This window comes from Salmo salar, chromosome 22 (genome assembly GCF_965601325.2).
Source record: "Salmo salar chromosome 22, fSalSal1, whole genome shotgun sequence".
In the NCBI taxonomy this organism is placed as follows: domain Eukaryota; kingdom Metazoa; phylum Chordata; class Actinopteri; order Salmoniformes; family Salmonidae; genus Salmo; species Salmo salar.
In genome coordinates this window covers 33908027-33930098 of record NC_138312.1, presented here as the reverse complement: position 1 = coordinate 33930098, position 22072 = coordinate 33908027, and the positions used below count along the sequence as shown (strand labels likewise).

The window sequence follows — 22072 nt, the reverse complement described above, 5'->3', positions numbered from 1 at the left end:
TGTGTGCCAGATCTTTGTCCTTGTTCTGTGTCAGATCTCAGTTGGCACAGACAATTCATTACCTCCTATCTTTATCAGATCTCTATCTCTCTCTCTCTGTCAGATTTTCCATGATGTGGCATACAAAGCTAAGGACCGCAGTGACCTGCTGGCTGGTATAGATGAGTTCCTGGATCAGGTAACCGTTCTGCCCCCCGGGGAGTGGGACCCTTCCATCCGCATCGAGCCCCCCAAGAGTGTCCCCTCTCAGGTAATGTGACTATGGTAATGTTACTGTGGTAATGTGACTGTGGTAATGTGGCTGTGGTAATGTGACTGTCCCTTTGGCTATATCTTACTGTATGGTTTAAGTGATCCATTAAACAATGTGGAGCAGACATGAGCACCAGTATGCTTCATTTGTAATGGTTTGTGGCAAGGCTTTTTGTGATTGGGGTTCAAATTGTGCTGTTTTTTCTGATTGGCTGCTGTTGCTCATTGGGAGTTGTTTGATTGGTTGTGTGTGCAGGAGAAGCGGAAAATTCCGGGGATGCCCAACGGTACGACCTGCCCTGTGGAAGAGGAGTTTCACGCAGAACATCATGGTCCTGAGCTCCAGAGAACAGGAAGGTATGTTACTCTGAACAACAAAAGGGTTAGGAGTTAGGCTTAGGTTTCTGCTGCTGGGGAGCTCAATCAATGCATAAGAACAAGGATCTTGCCCACAGTATTGCTATTTCTAAATAAAAGTGAATTTATTGTCTAAATGGAGACAAACAAGCAATATTTGTGTTCTTGTGACTTTGACTGAGTTACTTTTGTATTTAACTTTTTATTTTGCCTAATTGAGCTTTGAACTCCATAAGGTGATGTATTGATATTGGTACTGCTCTCCTCCCACTCCTCCTCCCCCTCTCCTGTGTAGATTGTTTGGGGGTCTGATCCTGGACATTAAGCGGAAGGCTCCGTTCTATCTGAGTGACTACAAAGATGGGTTGAGTCTTCAGTGTGTTGCCTCCTTCCTCTTCCTCTATTGCGCCTGTATGTCCCCAGTCATCACCTTCGGAGGCCTGCTGGGGGAGGCTACGGAAGGACGCATTGTAAGAACACACACATACAAATGTGACCGACCACCTCGATTTGGTCTTGTGTTGCAAAATTTGAAATTGTGTTTTTTACATTGGATAAAAGTAGAGACTCTCAGCTACAAAATGGTATATCATACACTGCAGTTGAGGAACAATGGGAAAGTAATTCTGCCTTGAAAATTGATAAACTTGTAACCCCACTTTTGAGAAAATGGCCCTTGAATGTTTTGGTAAACCTACTGTAGAGCTCTTCTTTATCTACACATATTCAGCATCGTCCACACCCTCGTAAGCCTTAGCCCCACCCATCTCTTTAAGGATTCACATGTGAGGCCATGTGCTAAACAGAGTGAGTAAGGTAATGTAGTAAACAAACAGAGATTTCAAGACCAAAAAATTTGAAAATAGTAGCCTACAATAAGGAAAAACGCCAGGTACAAATATACTTTATCTAGTCCTTTGCCTATATCCTAATCTGACCTTGGTGCAGGTCATGTTGTTTTTCACATTACCGTCTCTGGTAAACACACACTATAAATCTAAGGTTATTTGTCACATGCACAGGACACAGAAAGTGTAAACGGTACAGTGAAATGGTTACTTGCATATTTGCATAGTAGCAATATCAAAAATAGAAAGTGTCTAGATAAAAATATTTTATAATTATTATATGATGCTTACCCCGACACACTTGTCTAAAATGATGGCTCATGTGAAAGAAATGTAATCCGTAACCACCCCCAGGCACACCTGGCTAACATGATGGGTCATGTAATCATCTGGCCAAGTGGAGTCTTTTGTTTAGACATGTAGCTAGCTAGCTAAACAATGAACCATAATCCCAACCAACACAGTACAAATGGTTTGTCATAGCTAGCCACCATGCATGAAATTCTGTAGTATGAATCTGCAGGTAGCTAAAGCTAACCAACTAGGTTCAATGTTATAACTAGGCCATAGGCTCTAACTAGCAATGCAAAAGGCTTTCTGAGATACAAATAATATTACTACACAGATCATACATGTAACCAGCAAGCTAAAGGTAGCTAGCTAACAGGATGTTTTAACTTGCAATAAAAAAGTGACTTTCTGACAAAATTAGAAACGTATAATATCTGAAAATGTAGCTAGACTCAAACCCGTATACATGGAGGAACTCTTCACGACAGACTGGAACCACTTTAACTAGGTAAGTTGTCCTCCTGTGTCATTTCAGTTTTGTTTGTGGCTACAGCTTGTTTGGCCCATTGTGTCAAGTCACTCCGTTTCATACTGACCATTTGCAAAAAGTAGTTCATCACAACTTTTTCCCACTGATCTTTGTCGATAACGCCTGCTATATTTAGGGCAGCAATGTTATTGAGAGCAGTAGCAACACTTTTGCAGTTATCCATGGCTAACGTTATATCTTTAAAAAAGAGCTGTGGTAGCAAGGATTATATACACATACTGAGGAGCTCATGTTATAGACAGAAGCATGCTACATGACCAATCCAAACTCATCTCTCGGCATGTCCAGCCCATCCATTATCTCAGCCAATCATGGCTAGCAGGAAGGGTCCTGTCTTTTTCCGTGGTTAAACCAACTAGGCTCGTAATTTAACAATTGTATTCGTATTTACAGATGGTATACAAATTTGTTACAAAAAAGTGATGTTCAAATGCCTATCCTGTGAAGTAGTGACATGCTACATACGCCTAGCTTCCTGAAGCGGGTCACAAATATGTTCACACACACTCACAGACTCCTGCACTAGTGGTGCACGGGTCAGCTGTTTGTTCGCCCGCACCTGCCCACAATTGCTAATAACCCATCCGCAAATGTGCAACTATATGTGATAAAGTGAAAATCTGAGGCTCACACCCGCTAATATAGAAAATGTACTGTAGGCTACAGTCAGAATTGGAGGGACGTTTGTTGTTGTTATTATTTAGATACAGTCGTTTTTCTTTTTTTTTTTTTACATTACAGCCTTATTCTAAAATATTTTTTTCCCTCATCAATCTACACACAATATCCCATAATGACAAAGCAAAAACAGGTTTTTAGAAATGTTTGCAAATTTATTAAAGTAAATACACTGAAATATAACATTTACATAAGTATTCAGACCCTTTTAGTCAGTACTTTGTTGAAGCACCTTTGGCAGCGATTAATGCCTCGTCTTCTTGGGTATGACGCTACAAGCTTGGCACACCTGTATTTGAGAGTTTCTCCCATTCTTCTCTGCAGATCCTCTCAAGCTCTGTCAGGTTGGATGGGAGCTGCACAGCTATTTTCAGGTCTCTCCAGAGATGTTCGATCGAGTTCAAGTTCGGTCTCTGGCTGGGCCACTCAAGGACATTCAGAGACTTGTCCCGAAGCCACTCCTGCGTTGTCTTGGTTGTGTATTTAGGGTCGTTGTCTTCACCCCAGTCTGAGGTCCTGGGTGCTCTGGAGCAGGTTTTCATCAAGGATCTCTCTGTCCTTTGCTCCATTCATCTTTCCCTCAATGCTTACTAGTCTCCCAGTCCCTGCCGCTGAAAAACATCCCCATAGCACGATGCTGCCACCACCATGCTTCCTTGTAGGGATGGTGCCATGTTTCCTCCAGACGTGATGCTTGGCATTCAGACTAAAGAGTTCAATCTCAATTTTATCAGATCAGAGAATCTTGTTTCTCATGGTCTGAGAGTCCTTTAGGTGCCGTTTGCCAAACTCGAAGCAGGCTGTCATGTGCCTTTTACTGAGGAGTGGCTTCCGTCTGGCCACTCTACACCAAAGGCCTGATTGGTGGAGTGTTGCAGAGATGGTTATCCTTCTGGAAGGTTCTCCCATCTCCACAGAGGAACTCTGGAGCTCTGTCAGAGTGACCATCGGATTCTTGGTCACCTCCCTCACCAAGGCCCTTCTCCACCACAGGTAGACTCCAATCAAGTTGTAGAAATATCTCAAGGATGATCAATGGAAACAGGATTCACCTGCGCTCAATTTCAAGTCTCATAGCAAAGGGTCTAAATACTTATTTAAATAAGGTATTTTGGTTTTTTATTTGTAATCATTTATAAAATTCTAAAATCCTGTTTTCACTTTGTCATTATGAGGTATTGTGTGTAGATTGATGAGGAAAAATAATAATTTTATCCATTTTAGAATAAGGATGTAACGTAACAAAATGTGGATAAAGTCAAGGGGTTTGAATACATTCTGAATGCACTGTAAGTTGCATGGACTTACTCTTTGTGCAATAATAGTGTTTTCCGTGATTTTGTTATGACTATAATCTCTGTACCACACACGTATAAATATCTGTAAGGTCCCTAAGTCGAGCAGTGAATTTCAAACACAGATTCAACCACAAAGCCCAGGGAGTTTTTCCAATTCCTCGCAAAGAAGGGAACCTATTGGTAGATATTTACAAATGAAAAAGCAGACGTTGAATATCCCTTTGAGCACGGTGAAGTTATTAATTACACTTTGGATGGTGTATCAATACACCAGTCAATACAAAGATACAGATGTCCTTCCTAACTCACTTGCCAGAGAGGAAGGAAACCGCTCAGGGATTTCACCATGAGGCCAATGGTGATTTTAAAACAGTTACAGAGTTAAATGGCTGTGATTGGAGAAAAATGAGAATGGATCAACAACATAGTTACTCCTCAATACTAACCTAAATTACAGAATGAAAAGTGTGAAGTCTGTATAGAATGCAAATATTCCAAAACATGCATCCTGTTTGCAACAAGGCACTAAAGTAAAACTGCAAAAAATGTATCAAAGAAATTAACTTTATGTCCTGAATACAAAGTGTTATGTTTTGTGCAAATCCAACACAACACATCACTGAGTACCACTGTTCATATTTTCAATCATGGTGGTGGCTGCATCATGTTATGGGAATGCTTGTCACTAGAGAGTTTAGAGAGTAGAGAGACTAGAGAGTTTTATTTTGGATAAAAAGAAACGGAATAGAGCTAAGCACAGGCAAAATCATAGAGGAAAACCTGGTTCTGTCTGCTTTCCAACAGACACTGGGAGACAAATACACCTTTCCACAGGACAATAACCTAAAACATAAGGCCAAATATACATTATACTGTAGTTGCTTACCAAGACGCCATTGAATATTCCTGAGTGGCCTAGTTACAGTTTTGACTAAAATTGCCTTGAAAATCTATGGCAAGACTTGAAAGTGGCTGTCTAGCAATGATCAACAGCCAACTAGACAGAGGTTGACAGAGGTTGAGTTTTAAAAATAATTATTTGCGAATATTGTACAATCCAGGTGTGCAAAGCTCTTAGAGACTTACCCAGAAAGACTCACAGCTGTAATTGTTATCAATGGTGATTCTATTGACTCAGGGATGTGAATACTTATGTAAATTAGATATTTCATTTTCAATAAACTTGCAAACATTTCCATTAAAAAAATGTACTTGGTCATTATGGGGTGTTGTGTGTAGATTTGTGAAGAACAAAAAGAGAAAAAAAATATTACAGTTTAATTTCAGACATTTTGGTAGGCTATTTGTTAGTCAACTTGTCTATAATTAAATATATGCAGCTTCTCTTCTGTCATTAGATGTTTCCCTCGAAGACTAAATAAACCCTTGCTCACCAGAATAATGTCATAAATTGAAAGAATGAAAGTTTTCTCTGTCATCTCTGTTTCTTTCGCAGAGCAAAGATGTTCAGGGACCAGGGAGAAAATACAATAACTTAACAAACAAAAAAACGGGAAAGATTTTCTGTGCAAAATTTCAAAATGACAGTTTGACTGGTTGCAAGGAAATTGAAAGCTGTGAAAACGACCCAACATGTTTCTTCTGATGAGATTTCAGTTGGGCTTGGATGAATATTTGATGTGGTTGAAGTACTATCAGCTTTTATGATGCTGATAAAGATAGCACCTCTACAGATGGCATCTAACTGAGCATTCATATTCTCTCAAGATGCTGAAAGAAATAAATCATATTTCTCCACTCCTGTTCCCAGATTAAAAATGTAGCCTACATTTGTTGTATAATTTCACAGCAAGAAATGCTTAATTCTACAGGAGTTATTATTAAGGCAATGTGAGAGGTTATAGACCTACAGTCAGTGTCCAGATTTCAGTTTCTATTTAACCCATCTAAACAGTAGGCTACAGTTCCCTTGACGTGTCATAGGCCTATTTGAAGTCCCCGTCATGTGACTGTCAAATTTGTATAGCGCCTCACAATCATCAAACATACGCCAGCGCTGCTATCATCCTCTTTTACCACTTCACTAAATCTTTCCCAAACATTTATTTTATGGCACTCCCTTCTCTTTATTTTCAACTCTCTATTTCGCAGCTTTTCTCTTATTGAATTAAAGTCTGATATTGTCCTTTTTGCCTCTGTGGATTGACATTAACTTTTTCTACCTGTTACCAAAAGCATTTGGCGATTGGCATGTAGCTATTTGACTATCGTACAGTTAGGCCCGAAATGCACTAATACCAGATAGCCTAAAATAATGAAAGAAAAGCCTCAATGTTTCCTATATAAATTGTACAAGAAGATATATATTCACTCAGCTGCCCTTCAACCACACAATATTGAATGACTCTAAACCCATGCATCACTATCACACACACACACACACACACTCATGTACAGTCAGATCAAATCAAAATCAAATACATATGCATGCATGCACGCACACACATACACACACCAACACTCTCACCCTTTTGTCTTGCTTACGTGTGTGTGTGTGTGTGTGTGTGTGTGTGTGTGTGTGTGTGTGTGTGTGTGTGTGTGTGTTTATGTGTGTGTTTGTGTGTTTATGTGTGTGTGTATCTCAGAGTGCCATTGAGTCTCTGCTGGGAGCATCCATGACAGGAGTGGCCTACTCTCTGTTTGCTGGTCAGCCTCTCACCATCCTGGGTAGCACAGGCCCTGTCCTCGTCTTTGAGAAGATCCTCTTCAAGTTCTGCAAGTCAGTACATTCTCTTCATTATATTAATGTATTATTATGTACTATAATTAGGGCCTGACTGTTAATATTTCCTCTGACTGTCTCCCTCCCTCTCTCAGGGACTATGACCTGTCCTACCTGTCTCTGAGGACCTGTATCGGCCTGTGGACGGCCTTCCTGTGTCTCGTCCTGGTGGCCACAGATGCCAGCTCCCTGGTCTGCTACATCACCCGCTTCACAGAAGAAGCCTTTGCTTCCCTTATCTGCATCATCTTCATTTACGAGGCTCTGGAGAAGCTCATCCACCTGGGGGAACACTACCCCATCAACACCCACAGCGACCTGGACAAGCTCACACTGGCATAGTGAGGACAATACACCTTCCTGTTTCTACCTTTTTCTGTTTCTGTCTTTATTTATCTGTTTCTTACTTTATTTCCATTTTCTCATTTTGTGTCATTTAGTCCCTTTGAATTATTTCTACTATGTGTGTGAGAGTATGCTTAAGAGTATGTTTTCCGTGGCTTAAGTTAATTCAATTGAGTATATCTCTCTCTGTAGCTGTCGGTGTGCAGAGCCTGATAACCCCAGTAATACAACCCTGGAGCTATGGAGTCAGAAAAACATCACTGCTTCTGCTGTGCCTTGGGCCAACCTTACTGTCAAGGTAACTCAGCCGACACACTCCCACACAAACACACACAATCACAGGGACGGATTAATGCAGGGGCTTACCAGGGCTGAAGCCCCTGGGCCCAGGCCCATGGGGGGCCCAAAAGGCAGCAAAAAATTTAAAATAAAAGTATGATTAAAATAATTAAGGAAATATATAATGTATATATTATATATGTAGTATATATTTTATAATTTTACACTGCAACCACAGGAAGACTCAATGACTGTAATCAGCCAGCTGCTGCCTCTCTGCTAATCATCAGATGGGGGGAGGAGAGGAGGTAGGGGGCCCACGTGGGTAACTGGGGGTTGATTGGGTAACTGATTAATAAAAACAATTAAAATGAACTACATAATAAATAAATGTGACTGGTAAACTGTAAGATTCAGGGGCTGGGACCAAGCCTGTAGGGGGCACTACAGGCAAAACAAAATGTATATATAAAAAAGGTATATTCTTATCATTTTTATCCAACCACAGGAGCCCGTGCTCAATGTTCAAAATAGACCAGACAGCATAATTTAGCCACAAAGGATCAACAGTTAATAAAAAATAACTGTGGATTAAGTTTTATCACATAAATACAGGTCTCTGCAAAAATGAAGGAAACCCCAACATAAAGGTCTTCAAAGGGTGTTGGGCACCATGATCTGCCAGAACAGCTACAATGCTCCTTGGCATAGATTCTACAAGTGGACCTAAACCATGCCAGGAAAATGCACTGCACACCGTAACATATACTTTGTATCCTTTGTTTACTCAAGTGTTTCCTTTATTTTGTCAGTTACCGGTGTGCCTACAGTCAGAAACGCTGCAGTTTGGGCAGCATGCCTGACAAATATAGGCAACAGCTTGTTGCGTTGAGGCCATAGAATGATTTTGTAACCTCTTACCCTGGCAATTTGACTGTTAAACTCATGGGTATTCTAGCAATGGATAAATGGGAACTGCCATCTATGGATCCAATTTCTATGGTTGGTTGCAGCTGTCAGTTTGCCTTTTGCAGATTTCAAAATACAATCACGGGAGAAACACACAGTTTGGAAGCAAATGCCTACAAAGCCCCAGGGCTAATGATTTGTTCATCTGGCCCTACACACACACACCCCCAATTTTGTGATATCCAATTGGTAGTTACAGTAATGTTCCATCGCTGCAACTCCCGTACAGACTCGGGAGAGGCGAAGGTCAAGAGCCACGTGTCCTCCGAAACACGACCCTGCCAAGCCGCACTGCTCTCTTAACCTGGAAGCCAGCTGCACCAATGTGTCAGAGGAACACCGTACAGCTGGCAATTGTGCGCCGCCTCATGGGTCTCCCGGTAACAGCCGGCTGCGACACAGCTTGGTATCGAACCCGGGTCTGTAGTTACTCCTCAAGCACTGTGATGCAGTGCCTTAGACCGCTGCGCCACTTGGGAGGCCCTCTATTTGATCATTGTATCACTACCCCACCTTACGAGGAAATACTTGTAAACAAGCATACACCAAAGTGTTAAGTAGGGGGCTGTCTGCTAGACAATGCAACAAACAACAAATACCGTTTGGGGAGATGCTGTGTGAGATACTGCACACATTTTGAGCGGCTGTCTTTAGGTATCCTTTCGCAAAGGAAATATCGTAGCCTATGAGGTCCATCCGAAGCGTGATGATTTCTGGTTGAAAACTTAACCCAATACCCCGCCGGGATGACTTAAAATATAGTCAGCCCTGGCAAAAAAAAAATTGTTTAGTAAGAGACTACTATACATGTCAAAGAAGATGTTGCTGTTTAGCTATTCTGATGTTTCTGCCACCAGGTGCAGATCATATTTAGATTCAGTAGAAGCAGAGAAAAAGTGTCAGTAGTGTATGCTATGTCAGAAGTTGTCCAGGGGAGACTACAATCAGCAATGGTGGGTCTGGGACGTGAACCCAAAACAGTTGCAGTGCTGTCTGAGCTATTCTTCTATATTGTTTTGTGTGTTTGTTAATCTTCAGGAGTGCATAGGTCTGCAGGGCCACTTTGTGGGTACAGCTTGTGGACACCATGGCCCCTACACCCCTGACGTACTCTTCTGGTCGGCCATCCTCTTCTTCGCCACTGTCTTCATGTCAGCGTTCCTCAAAGAGTGTAAGACCAGCCGCTATTTCCCCACCAGGGTAAGACATTACAACACTGTGTAAATGTATGAAGCTCAATCTGAAATAGATTCCAATGCAATGGTTGTGGCATTGGTGTTTGGAAGGGAAGAGGCTACGGTGTTAATTGTTCTATATGCTGATTCATCTAGACCTATGTTTTTTTCCCTGAGTTTTGGTAGACAATTTTGTATTGTTGCATCATCGAAGATTCCTTCCTGCTTTGTTCAGGTGCGGTCCATGATCAGTGACTTTGCGGTCTTTATCACCATTGTATTTATGGTCATGCTTGACTTCCTGATTGGAATCCCCTCGCAGAAGCTGCAGGTGCCCAGCAACTTTAAGGTAGGATGAAAAGATCACTGTTTTATATGTGATAGGTGGTTTATAAACTATCGAGCCGATCCATTCCGTACCCTGCTATCTCAGATATTTTATTTTTGTCTCTGTGTGTTCTACTAACTAGCCCACCCGAGATGACCGTGGTTGGTTGATCAACCCGATAGGTCGAAACCCGTGGTGGACGGTCCTGGCTGCCTCTATCCCTGCTCTGCTCTGCACCATCCTCATCTTCATGGACCAACAGATCACCGCTGTCATCATCAACCGCAAGGAGCATAAACTACTGGTGAGAGGAAGACAAGTCTGTATTTATTGGTCCCAAATATTATTTTACTAAGGACTGGGATGCCGTCACACTGTTGGAGGTATGGCAATGCAAGACTACACTGTGGCCATTGCCCAATAGTTAGTCAGAAGGAACTTGTTCTTAATGCAGCTTTGTTCTGAGGGCACTAGACAGAATTTGAGTTAAGCCTTTGTTGGTCGATCTGTATGATTTTTCATGCGTTATTTTCCCTTCATGTATTTACCCCCTTCCCCTTACAGAAGGGCTGTGGCTATCACCTGGACCTTCTGATGGTGGGGGTGATGCTGGCTGTGTGCTCCATTATGGGCCTGCCCTGGTTCGTGGCAGCCACCGTGCTCTCCATCTCCCACGTCAACAGCCTGAAACTGGAGTCAGAGAGCTCGGCCCCCGGGGAACAGCCCCGCTTCCTGGGCATCAGAGAGCAGAGGCTCACAGGCCTGGTCATCTTCCTACTGATGGGCCTCTCTGTCTTCATGACTGGGGCTCTGCAGTTCATTCCCATGCCTGTCCTGTATGGAGTATTTCTCTACATGGGAGCCTCGTCTTTGAGGGGGATACAGGTAATGTTTTACAAAGCATGCACTTCTACAGCAGCAACACATACACACAAACACACATTTGTTGCCATTATAAGTCACTCTCATACAATTCCAATGTTATCTTCTTTCCTCTCTCAGTTTTTTGACCGTCTAAAGTTGTTTGGTATGCCAGCCAAGCACCAGCCAGACTTCATCTACCTGAGACACGTTCCCCTGAGGAAGGTGCACCTGTTCACCATCACCCAGCTCACCTGCCTGGCCCTGCTCTGGATCATTAAAACCTCCAAGGCTGCCATTGTCTTCCCCATGATGGTAACAATTACACTATGGCACAGAGCATAGCACTACTGTGGTATTGCTTCTTCTAAACCAATTTATCCTGGTTGGTCCCATTGAGCAAGAATGGTATTAGCTTTGGGAATCTCTGTGTAAATGGCTGAAAGTATTTTGTTGTATCATTGTATTGAATGTCATACTTGTGAAATATCGCATCTGGCAATATGTGTGTATGTATGTGTGTGTGTGTGTGTGTGTGTGTGTGTGTGTGTGTGTGTGTGTGTGTGTGTGTGTTGTGTAGGTTCTGGCTCTAGTGTTCATCCGTAAGTTGTTGGACCTTTGCTTCACTAAGAGGGAGCTGAGTTACCTGGACGACATAATGCCTGAGAGCAAGAAGAAACAACTGCATGACGCCTCCAAGAATGTTGACATTGAGGTACTCCATCTATTTACAGTATGATTACAGTATGCTTTGATCCTATAGCATTCAACACAACTGGTTTTGGAACATGGAGGTCAACTTTGCTTTGTCACCACTAGAGGCAGTGTTGTATGGGGTATGGTGTATTATTTGACTAAAGGCTGAAATACACTACACAATTTTTGCCGGGTGTACGGGCTCTATCCATCGGAGAACCTCTCCCATTTAACGATTTAGGCAAGTCAAATTATTGTGAAATAGTACATACACCTCGCGGAGCATCCGATTAGACAATCGGGCCAGAATTTGCATATATTTACTAGGCATGGAGGAAGATGCTGTGTGCTTTTATCTGCATTGCTGTCAGGGGTGTAGTGCAGCCAGTATGCAGTGAAGCAACGCTCCTCCACTTCTCAGAATGGTGCTTGTTTAATAAAGTTTAGACTAAAGTTGAATCAATATGTCTTACAAGATCTCTTAATGATTCATTAGTGTTTTACATAACAAACCATAGTATAACGTTACGCTCTACTGCCAAGTAATTAGGCTACTTGTGACATTTTATTATGATTGTGCTGAATAGTCGCATTTATTTTCTCATGCGGCCAGAACTCAACAATGCACGTCACTAGGCTTAATATGCTTTGATTGAAACAAAATACAAGTGGAAGTATAGCTTCTTAAACTCCCTCTGCTCTAAAATGTGATTAAACAGTAGTTAGGTTGCTAAGCCTACATCATTCAAGAAGAAGAAGAAGATCGAAACGCATATTACCCTGAAACTGATTGGGATCAAATGGTTGGCATGCAGCATGGACATTTCACCCGTAAAAGGTGAAGAATTATCATTCACGATTGACAGTGATGATGGCCTAAAATGTATAATAAGGTAGGCTTAATGAGGTGTTTTAGGATTTTAAAACTAGAGACATTTCTCTGAGACACTTTGTGTAGGCATTTTGGATGATGCATTGTAGGCAATGTATATTCAAAAATGATATTCTACAACAGGCTACATTTCAGAACCAAATTTAATTGAGAAATGATGACGTAATAAATAAAAAAATAGCACTACATCACTGATTGTTATGTGCCAAAAAAGCTAAGACAAAAGCAAGAATGAAGCGAATTTTGACATGCAACTGGGTACGGAAAAGAGGACAATATGGAGTGTTGATTTTGCAGAAAGAGCTTGGGGTAAGAACACATTTAAATGTGACTTGTAACATAGCCCAGCTAGTGTGTGTGTGTGTGTGTGTGTGTGTGTGTGTGTGTGATGAACTTGCGAGATAGGTAAAGAGAACCTTTATAGTTCTGAGTAGCTGATTGACTAACAGTGGGACATGCCTTGCATCTGCTCTGAGCATTGTTCACACTCGGCCGATTTGAGGCTGAATATATTCAACATTTGAAATTATCGTGATGCCAAGTGCCCAGGAGCCTGTGACAGCATTCAACCACAAATCAGGTATGTGTTTACACTTTACGGGCTGTGGCGGTACGTTTTACTCCAGGTTTGCTCCGGTTTCTCGGCAGCCCGTAGATCGGGTTAAAAACATGTAGTGTCCGCCAACCGTAACACTCTTTCTGCTACAGATGTAGTATCTTAATTTGATCACCCTGTTGCAGGTAAACTTTCCTGCAATACAGGAAATGTTTTACTTGTAGTGTATTTGCTGTTTAAAATGGCTTCTGACGTTTGTAATTTCCACTTAGAAAATGTTCCCTTATGAAAAATGGATCAACCTCTAATTAATGTTCATAAATTATAATTCACATAATAATTCACATTTCCTGTTGCTGCAGGATTAATTTCCTGCTGTAGCAAACTGTCTCTAATTAAGATCCCACATCTGTACCTGACATGCACATATCATCCCTATATTCTTCTGTGCGTGCGCGTGTGTGCGTGTGTGTGTGTGTGTGTGTGTGCGTGTATGTGTGTGTGTGTGTGTGTGCAGCAGGATGAGGAGATTCTGGGTACAGCAGTAGAGGATAAGACCTCAGTCCATATCCCCATGGAGAGCAGCAAGCTCCTGCAGTTCCCCAAAACACACGACCCCAGGTAACATAGACACACACTTATGAAGAGACACATACACACACTTACCTACTCACACTTACCTACGCACACACACACACACACACACACACACACACACACACACACACACACACACTTACATATGAACACGTACACCCTTATGAAGACACACACACTTACCTACGAACACACACATACGTGATGGTCGAGATAATTTAGGCAGTCGCTACTGGGTGCTAGATCTGCACTATCATCTAGGATTGATGTGCATTCCCGATAATAAATCAAATCTAATTTTATTTGTCACATGCTTTGTAAACAACAGGTGCAGACTAACAGTGAAATGCTTACTTCCCAACAATGCTGAGAGAAAAAAGTGAAATAGGAGTGTATTTGGTTAACTATTTAGCAGTCTTATGGCTTTGGGGTAGAAGCAGTTCAGGGTCCTGTTGGTTCCAGATTTGGTGCATCGGTACCGTTTGCCTTGGGGTAGCAGAGAGAACAGTCAATGACTTGGAAGGGCTGGAGTCTTTGACAATTTTTTGGGCCTTCCTCTGACACCGCCTGGTATAGAGGTTCTGGATGGCAGCTGTAGAACTTGGTGCAGCTGTAGATGGTGCAGATGTAGAACCTATTGAGGATTTGAGGGCCCATGCTGAATCTTTTCAGCCTCCTTAGGGGGAAGAGGCGTTGTCGTGCCCTTTTCATGACTTTGTTGATGTGTGTGGACCATGATGTGGACACTGAGGAACTTGAAGCTCTCGACCTGCTCCACAACAGCCCTGTTGATGTGGATGGGGACGTGCTCAGCCCTCTGTTTTCTGTAGTCCACGTTCAGCTCCTTTGTCTTGCTGATGTTGAGGGAGAGGTTGATGTCCTGGCGCCATACAGCCAGGTCTCTAACCTCCCTCTGGGCTGTCTCATCATTGCAGGTGATCTGGTTTACCACCGTCGTGTCATCTGCAAACTTAATGATGGTGTTGGAGTCCTGCGCAGCCATGTAGTTGTGGGTGAAAAGGGAGTACACTTGTGTGTGTGCAAAGCATAATTTCCCTCCTTAACTATCTTTAACTGTCCCGTCAACATTTTCGTAATTTCGGATGTTGCACACCCTTGGCTCAACGCGGTTGTTAAGGAGGGAAATGATGCCTTTGCAGCCTGGATGGAGGATGCTTTATGTACTAGCCAGTGCATGGGGGAGTGTATTACTGGGAATGCACATCCATCCTAGTTGATAGTGCAGATCTAACACCCACTATTGGCTGCCTAGGCTATGACATCTAGTGGACAGGTAAGTCTTGATTCATGTCTTTGCTCACTGTCTGTATGTGGTGTCTTTTGATGGTACAGTAGAGGTTTCTTCATTGCACCGCTTGTTGAGTACTAACCCCCTCAGACTCCACCCTCCCCTTCTTCCCACCTCCTCTGACCTCTGACCCGTTGCTTTAACCCCTTCCTCCCCAGGTGTGACCCCTCTGACATTAACATATCTGATGAGATGTCTAAAACCACCGTGTGGAAATCCCTCAACGCCAACCAAAAGGACAGTCGCATGGGGGCTGCTAAGAAGGCAAGGCCCTATCCCTCTCTGCCTCTTTCTTTTTCTACCTTTCTCTCACAGTCACATTTTTATTTTTTACCTTTATTTAACTAGGCAAGTCAGTTAAGAAAAAATAAATTATTTACAATGACAGCCTACTGGGAAACAGTGAGTTAACTGCCTTGTTCAGGGGCAGAATGACAGATTTTTGCCTTGTCAGCTCGGGGATTCAATTCAGCAACCTTTCGGTTACTGGCCCAACGCTCTAACCATTAAGCTACCTGCCGCCCCTGTCTGGTGCATTGCATGTCTCCATTTTGCCCACTGAGATTACTGTCTCTCTGTTTTCTCAACTCTCTCCTCTCCTGCTTGCATTTTATAGAATCAGTTGTTTGAGTTTTTAATATTATGATAGACAAGTGGGAAACTGGATCTCCCTCAAACTGGATTTGCCATGGTATATTATTAACCATGTCTCTCTGCTCTCTACCTTTCTCATTCCTTACTTCCCTCTGTGTGTGTGTGTGTGTGTGTGTGTGTGTGTGTGTGTACTTCTCTCTAAAGGATTGAAATTGAAGATCTGGAATATATAGATCAGTGAGAGAGTGGAACCAGATGACTACAGAGGCTGTGAGCTACACTTCAATAAGCCAGACACATAGGTCATAGAGCATTTCTAATGCCCCCTTGTGTTTTGGCTCACACACATCTTTAACCCAAACACCTCCTCTACAATACCGGGACCCCAAGATTCTCACCAGCCCCCTCCCCCCTGACACCTAACGGCTGCTCTCATACACCCCCAACACACACACATTCCCTCAAACAACCACAACCATACACCCCCAACACACACACATTCCCTCAACCAACCACAACCATACACCCCCAACACACACACATTCCCTCAACCAACCACAACCATACACCCCCAACACACACACATTCCCTCAACCAACCACAACCATACACCCCCAACACACACACATTCCCTCAACCAACCACAACCACAGCAACAACAAACCTTCAGAACAGCCTTGCTGTGTCTATGAGGATGCTCCTTCAAACCCAAACCAGGTTATTTTCTAAATCACAGTGGCTCTACTAGTATGTTATCTTTACTTTAAAGAGTTGGTCTTTTTCTTTACTGTACCATAAGTGTGTTTTTTATAACGTGGTGGTCTTGTCAAATTATTTTTAAATTCTAAAGTATATTATTGGATCAATAATGTAGAGATATTTAACTTTGGACATAAAATCTGTGTCTGTTTTTGTGCAACGTACGATATGATAATATTGCTAGAAGAGACCGTACTTCAGTTCAACCAGTGAAATCAATCATTTGATTATGCGCTATAATAATCTGTTACCTTTGTGGATATATCTGTGTTAAATATAACTGTTCAGATTGGAAGCTCCTGTACAGAATGTATGTGATCTTCTGTTTCTGTCCATGTGTTTTACCTCAGTCGACCTCTTTGGAATTGGGAACTCTTGTCAGGCAGTATGGGTAGGACCTTAAGTTTTTCCAGATCACATGATCTGGGTTGTTCCTGATCAGGTCACATGGTCAGGAACAACGCACAGCGCCTAAGTATGGGTAACACTGTAAAATGTTAGAAGCCAGAGGGGAGTAGCAGTGGAGCCTAGAGCAGTACAGGACCACACCTAGAAATTACTCACAGAAATGGCCAGAATACACACCTTTTGACTGTGTGGGTGCATTTCTGAGAGAGTTTAATATGTGGGCATCCATAATTCATCGGCAAAACCAAACATGCTGAATATGAGCAATAAATTATCCCAAACGAATGGCCCTGTGCAGAAGATCTACCTACCACTGAATCTACCTACACTAAACACACTTACTGGACCTGACTGTAGATGTTTCAATGACCTCCACGTTTTGAGGACATTTAATTTCATCGATAAACCTGTCCATTTCTTCTCAAAAGTGCATCATTCCTCCTTCCTCTACTCTCTTCTGTTGATTACTGATCTCAGATCTGTAATTATATAAATGAATGAAGGAAGGATGTATTTGAACAGCACCCTAATCCAGTAAATTGGGACCACCTTCCTTACTGTGATGTGTGCTCTTTGCTCCTAGACTAGTGCCAGTTGGGAGGCGAGAAAACATACTGGCACAGTATTCCTCAATAACATACAATTCATTTGTAGTTGCACATTGTATAGATATAGTATATATAATATATATGTTTTATTTTCAAGAAACTGAGTAAGAGATTATGTATGACAATAATTTATTACAATAATTTATTTTAGAATATGAATGTTAAAAACGGTCACTTTCTGTATATAGTGTAATAAATGGGACAATGCGCTAACAGGAAGCCTAATGAATGCAGCACAAAAAGCATCTAAATACTAACGTAATAGGAATGACTCCACTAGAATATATCCTCCCATGTTTACAAGATGTTTCCCGCCACTAAATCCAACTGCCTACTACTGAGAAACTTCAGGAATGTGTCCAACATGATGATAATTGTAATTGTGATGATGATTGTCATGATCGTTATCATTTCTATACATCCCCATGACTAGTGCCAAAGTGGCTTTAAGTACAGTCTACATGCAGTAATAATACCCTTACAAAGATCATGAGAGATACACCATCTTGCTTCAGATAAAGCCATGATTGTTTGTCAATAGTCATCTTGACATGGATCACCCAATGGGTCCTATAGATTACATTCCTCTTTTTTCCAAACCTGATGGAAATACTAATGGATGGAATGTAAGAAACATTGTACTGAGGAGTAACTAGAAAACACTGTATTGTTTTTGATACAGTGTGGTGATGTTTTGCCTCTGTGCGTTATACCTCTCAACTTCCTTTTAAATCATCCAATCATTTTGTTTCTTTGTCCCAGACAACAGTATGAAATGGCTTTGAGAATAAGTAAAAGTACAGTGTGACACAAACACAATAAAATATGAGAATTCAAACAATATAAAACAGCAACAGTCAAACACTTAAAATAGCCAACCTTGAAATATACAAACCACAAAACATACAGTGAAAGCAGAACATACATTTAGAGAAAGAAACCAAACTCAAAATGTGATTTAAAAGGCCCGGGGCAGTTAAAAAATGGATTTTCCTGTGTTTATATTTCCACATTACTAGGTTTGAATAATATTATGAAATTGTGAAAATGATGATAATAAACCTTTTAGTGTAAGAGCTGTTTGAAAAGACCACCAGAAATATCAGCCTGATTTTGGTGGGATGGAGTTTTAGCCTGCCTGGTGACATTAATAGACCAATAAGAAAGATAGTTTTAAACCTCTGACAATAACAGCTAGTTTTCAGTTTTCCCTTCCCCACTCAGACCACTCCCAGACAGTCCTAGCAAAATTCTTGCTTGAGAAATTGCTCTTTGCTAAGTAGCTATTTTTGTTTATTTTTCACAATTTTAATTGAAAACAATCACAGCAAGTTCCTTAATTGACCCTTAACTAAGCCCCACCCCAGAATGTTGGGAAATCAATCACAGTGCTCCAATGGATAGCGTGTCAAACGCATGAAAGCCAATGAGAGCGATGGCAAAACTTGAGTTTCATCAAAATGTAGCTAAATTGTTTCAATGGCTAAATAACAATGCACCAGGGTTACTTGCTACTGTGATTCCTGCAATGCAGAGCCTGTTGGAGAATTTTTTTTATCCTAATTATACTTTTGTTACATTGTTTGCTAGCTCAGCTGGTTAGCTAGCTCTCAGTCTCATTGACCACCAAACATTGCTAACACTAGCTAGCCACTTATTATAACTTGTTTTCTCAAAATGTATGTTAGCTAGCTAAGTTATCTATATTATGAATACAACTATAATCCGCTGTTGACATCAGGATTCGACTTGAGATAACCAGTTAGCTCCAAAAGTAGTTATAGTAGTAGCTTTGACTGCATGACAGTGCATTCAGAGCCATCCAATCTTCCACAAACGTAATTGTACCAGGTTCCCGTGAAGCAATTGTAATGACAGTCCACCACAACATACCCAATAGTCTCCTGAATAGCAAGGATAGTTTGTGTTTAATTTATTGTGTATTAAAAACACAGTTTAAGATTGTTGTGAGTGGTTTTCTCCAGACGTTTGACTGGGGAATGGAGCTTCCCGGGAAAATGTTGTCATAGGTTGCAACAGTAACCAAGGGGGGCTTAGCAAAGGGTCAATTGTTACCTAGAAATGATTTGATATTGAGATAAAAACGGCTGCATTTGACCTGTAAGCAAGCAGAGCTACTGTACATTCACATACTGTTAGTGGATGTGCTCTCAGAAAAGACTTGAATAATTCAGCAAAGCAATCTTAAAAATGACATGATTAGTTTTATGTGATTGAGAAATAAAAAAATCGATTCAAACAATGTGTTATTCTATGTATACAGTGCCTTCAGAAAGTATTCATACACCTTGACTTATTCTACATTTTGCTGTGTTACAGCCTGAGTTCAAAATGGATTAAAAGTAAGTGTAATTAATAACTTCACCATGCTCAAAGGGATATTCTATGTCTGCTTTTATAGATTTTTTTTTTTACCCATCTACCAATAGGTGCCCTTCTTTGCAAGGCATTAGAAAACTTCCCTGTTTTTTGTGGTTGAATTTGGGTTTGAAATTCACTGCTTGACTGAGGGACCTTACAGATAATTGTTTGTGTTGAGTACAGAGATGAGGTAGTCATTCAAAAATCACGTTAAACACTATTATTGCACATTGAGTGAGTCCATGAAACTTATTATGTGACTTGTTAAGCACATTTTTACTCCTGAACTTATTTAGGCTTACCATAACAAAGGGGTTGACTACTTAATGACTCAAGGCATTTCAGCTTTTCATTTTCCATTCATTTGTACAATTTTGTAAAAATTTAATTACAGTTTGATATTAAGGGGTATTGTGTGTAGGCCAGTTACACAACATCTCAATGTAATCCATTTTAAATTCAGGCTGTGTGAATACTTTCTGAAGGTACTGTATGTCAGTATGCGCTGCCCCGGCTGTTCTGTCGAGTGTGTGTGCGTTGAGACTTTGACGTTGTCCAGTGCAGTGCAGTCAGTGCCACTGTGTCCTCGTCCTCACCCTCACCCCCAGTCTCAGACTTTTTCTCTGAGATCATACACTTCTGGTATTAGCTGTGTTTACCCAATGTGATTGAGTGTGTCCGCTCCTCTCTTCCTCCCATCCTTTCCTACTCTCCTCTTCCCCTCCTCTTCTCCTTCCCTCCATGTAGTGAGTAGATGAGTCATAGTGTACAGTGTCAGACAGTGTTTTTCTGATAAATACAAGATTGGCCTTGTGTCCACAATTAATTTAACAGACAAGGTCAAAGAGAAAGAGAGGGATGAGAGGAGGGGGCGGGGTGAGAGAGAAATTAAAGAGAGGGTGAGCGATACAGAGGGCTTAGAGAGAGAGATTTTCAGGGAGAAAGATGCCTTGTCTGAAAAATATTGAATGCTTAGTCCATAGCAAAATGATTCTAAATGTTTTATATGTGTAATGTCATTTTTGATTATGGAAACATGGGAAATAAACCATACATCTCTAAAAGTATACTTCTTGTTTGTGTCATTGCATTTAAATGGTATTTTAGGAGGGTAAGGTTTGAAGTGTTTTTTTTATGAAATGTGTAATTCAATACTGTCTCTAAAGTAATAATCCCATCCTCAAGAGGCAGTCTTATTATGCCACTAGATGGCGATGCCTCATAGAAAGTCAAAGGCCCTGTTATTCAATTCGTTTTTTTAATGAATACTTTTTGACATGGCTTCATTGGTGAAAGCCAAAAGATGGAATTTCTACCCAATCAAATACAATACATGATCAGTGAGTTTAGTAAGCAGGAAGGATGCATTTTGTAAGTATTTAACTGGGCCAAATATGTTTAGGAGGCCTGACATAAGTCCTGCATTGACTGAGGGAATCTCTATCTCTCTCTCTCCTGAGGTGAGGTCCTTGAGTGTGGAGTTTAGACATCTGGAGGTAATCCATCTGTCAGAGAAGAGGAGTAGGTCCTGATTACAAACAGCTGGTGGTGCTAAGTCCTACCCAATCACAAAGCCCCTCTCCTGTGATGTCAGCGTCAGGGCAGGGTGTGGCTATGGACAGTAGAACAGAGAGGAGGGGATCAATGATGAAGCCGTACGAACACTCAGCGGCCAGTTCACGAAAATGGTTAGCTCCTACAGACAGTGAGTCACGTGGCCGTGGCAGACTGGCACGAGTGACCTAAGTGACTTTGAGCGTGGTATGATTGTCTGTGCCAGGCGGGCCAGTTCAACAGTGTCTAGGGTTTACCAAGAGTGGCAGTGGGTAAACTCGTCGATGAGAGAGGTTAAAATGAGAATGGCAAGAATCGTACTAGCTCCCCCACCTCTTGGAGCACACTGATTATTACAGAGAAAGTATAATATTAATAATATAATAATGTTAGTAATATACCTGTATGTGTATGATATGGCCTTGTCTCTTGGTCTTATTCGTGTTGTTTAACTTTATTAATAAAGGCACCATGCATTTTCTGTGTCAATATGGAAAGATTGAACTCTACAGTACAAGGTTTGTTTTTTGGGGTATCTGTACTTTACTATTTATATTTTGAACAACTTTTACTTTTACTTCACTACATTCCTAAAGAAAATTATGTACTTTTTACTCCATACATTTTCCCTGACACCCAAAAGTACTCGTTACATTTTGAATGCTTAGCAGGACAGGAAAATGGTCCAATTCACACACTTATCAAGAGAACATCCCTGGTCATCCCTACTGCCTCTGATCTGG

General features: G+C 41.4%; 1 protein-coding gene and 1 pseudogene across 2 annotated transcripts in view; both read left to right on the top strand.

The window, feature by feature from the left end:
- slc4a8 (solute carrier family 4 member 8) overlaps nt 1–20842 on the top strand; it is a 52055-nt gene extending 31213 nt beyond the window's left edge. For both annotated transcript variants that reach the window (XM_014167035.3, XM_082967493.1), the window contains exons 10-24: nt 104–250; nt 509–609; nt 905–1079; nt 6881–7014; nt 7113–7358; nt 7555–7660; nt 9649–9810; nt 10021–10134; nt 10256–10417; nt 10678–10998; nt 11116–11289; nt 11555–11689; nt 13636–13739; nt 15183–15288; nt 15823–20842. In XM_014167035.3, coding sequence (XP_014022510.1) covers nt 104–250; nt 509–609; nt 905–1079; nt 6881–7014; nt 7113–7358; nt 7555–7660; nt 9649–9810; nt 10021–10134; nt 10256–10417; nt 10678–10998; nt 11116–11289; nt 11555–11689; nt 13636–13739; nt 15183–15288; nt 15823–15828 — 2193 coding nt within the window. In that variant the 3' untranslated portion in view covers nt 15829–20842. The remainder of the gene's footprint in view (nt 1–103; nt 251–508; nt 610–904; nt 1080–6880; nt 7015–7112; nt 7359–7554; nt 7661–9648; nt 9811–10020; nt 10135–10255; nt 10418–10677; nt 10999–11115; nt 11290–11554; nt 11690–13635; nt 13740–15182; nt 15289–15822) is intronic.
- Nucleotides 9267–9399, top strand: LOC123729748 (uncharacterized; annotated as a pseudogene).
- Nucleotides 20843–22072: the final 1230 nt, after the last annotated feature.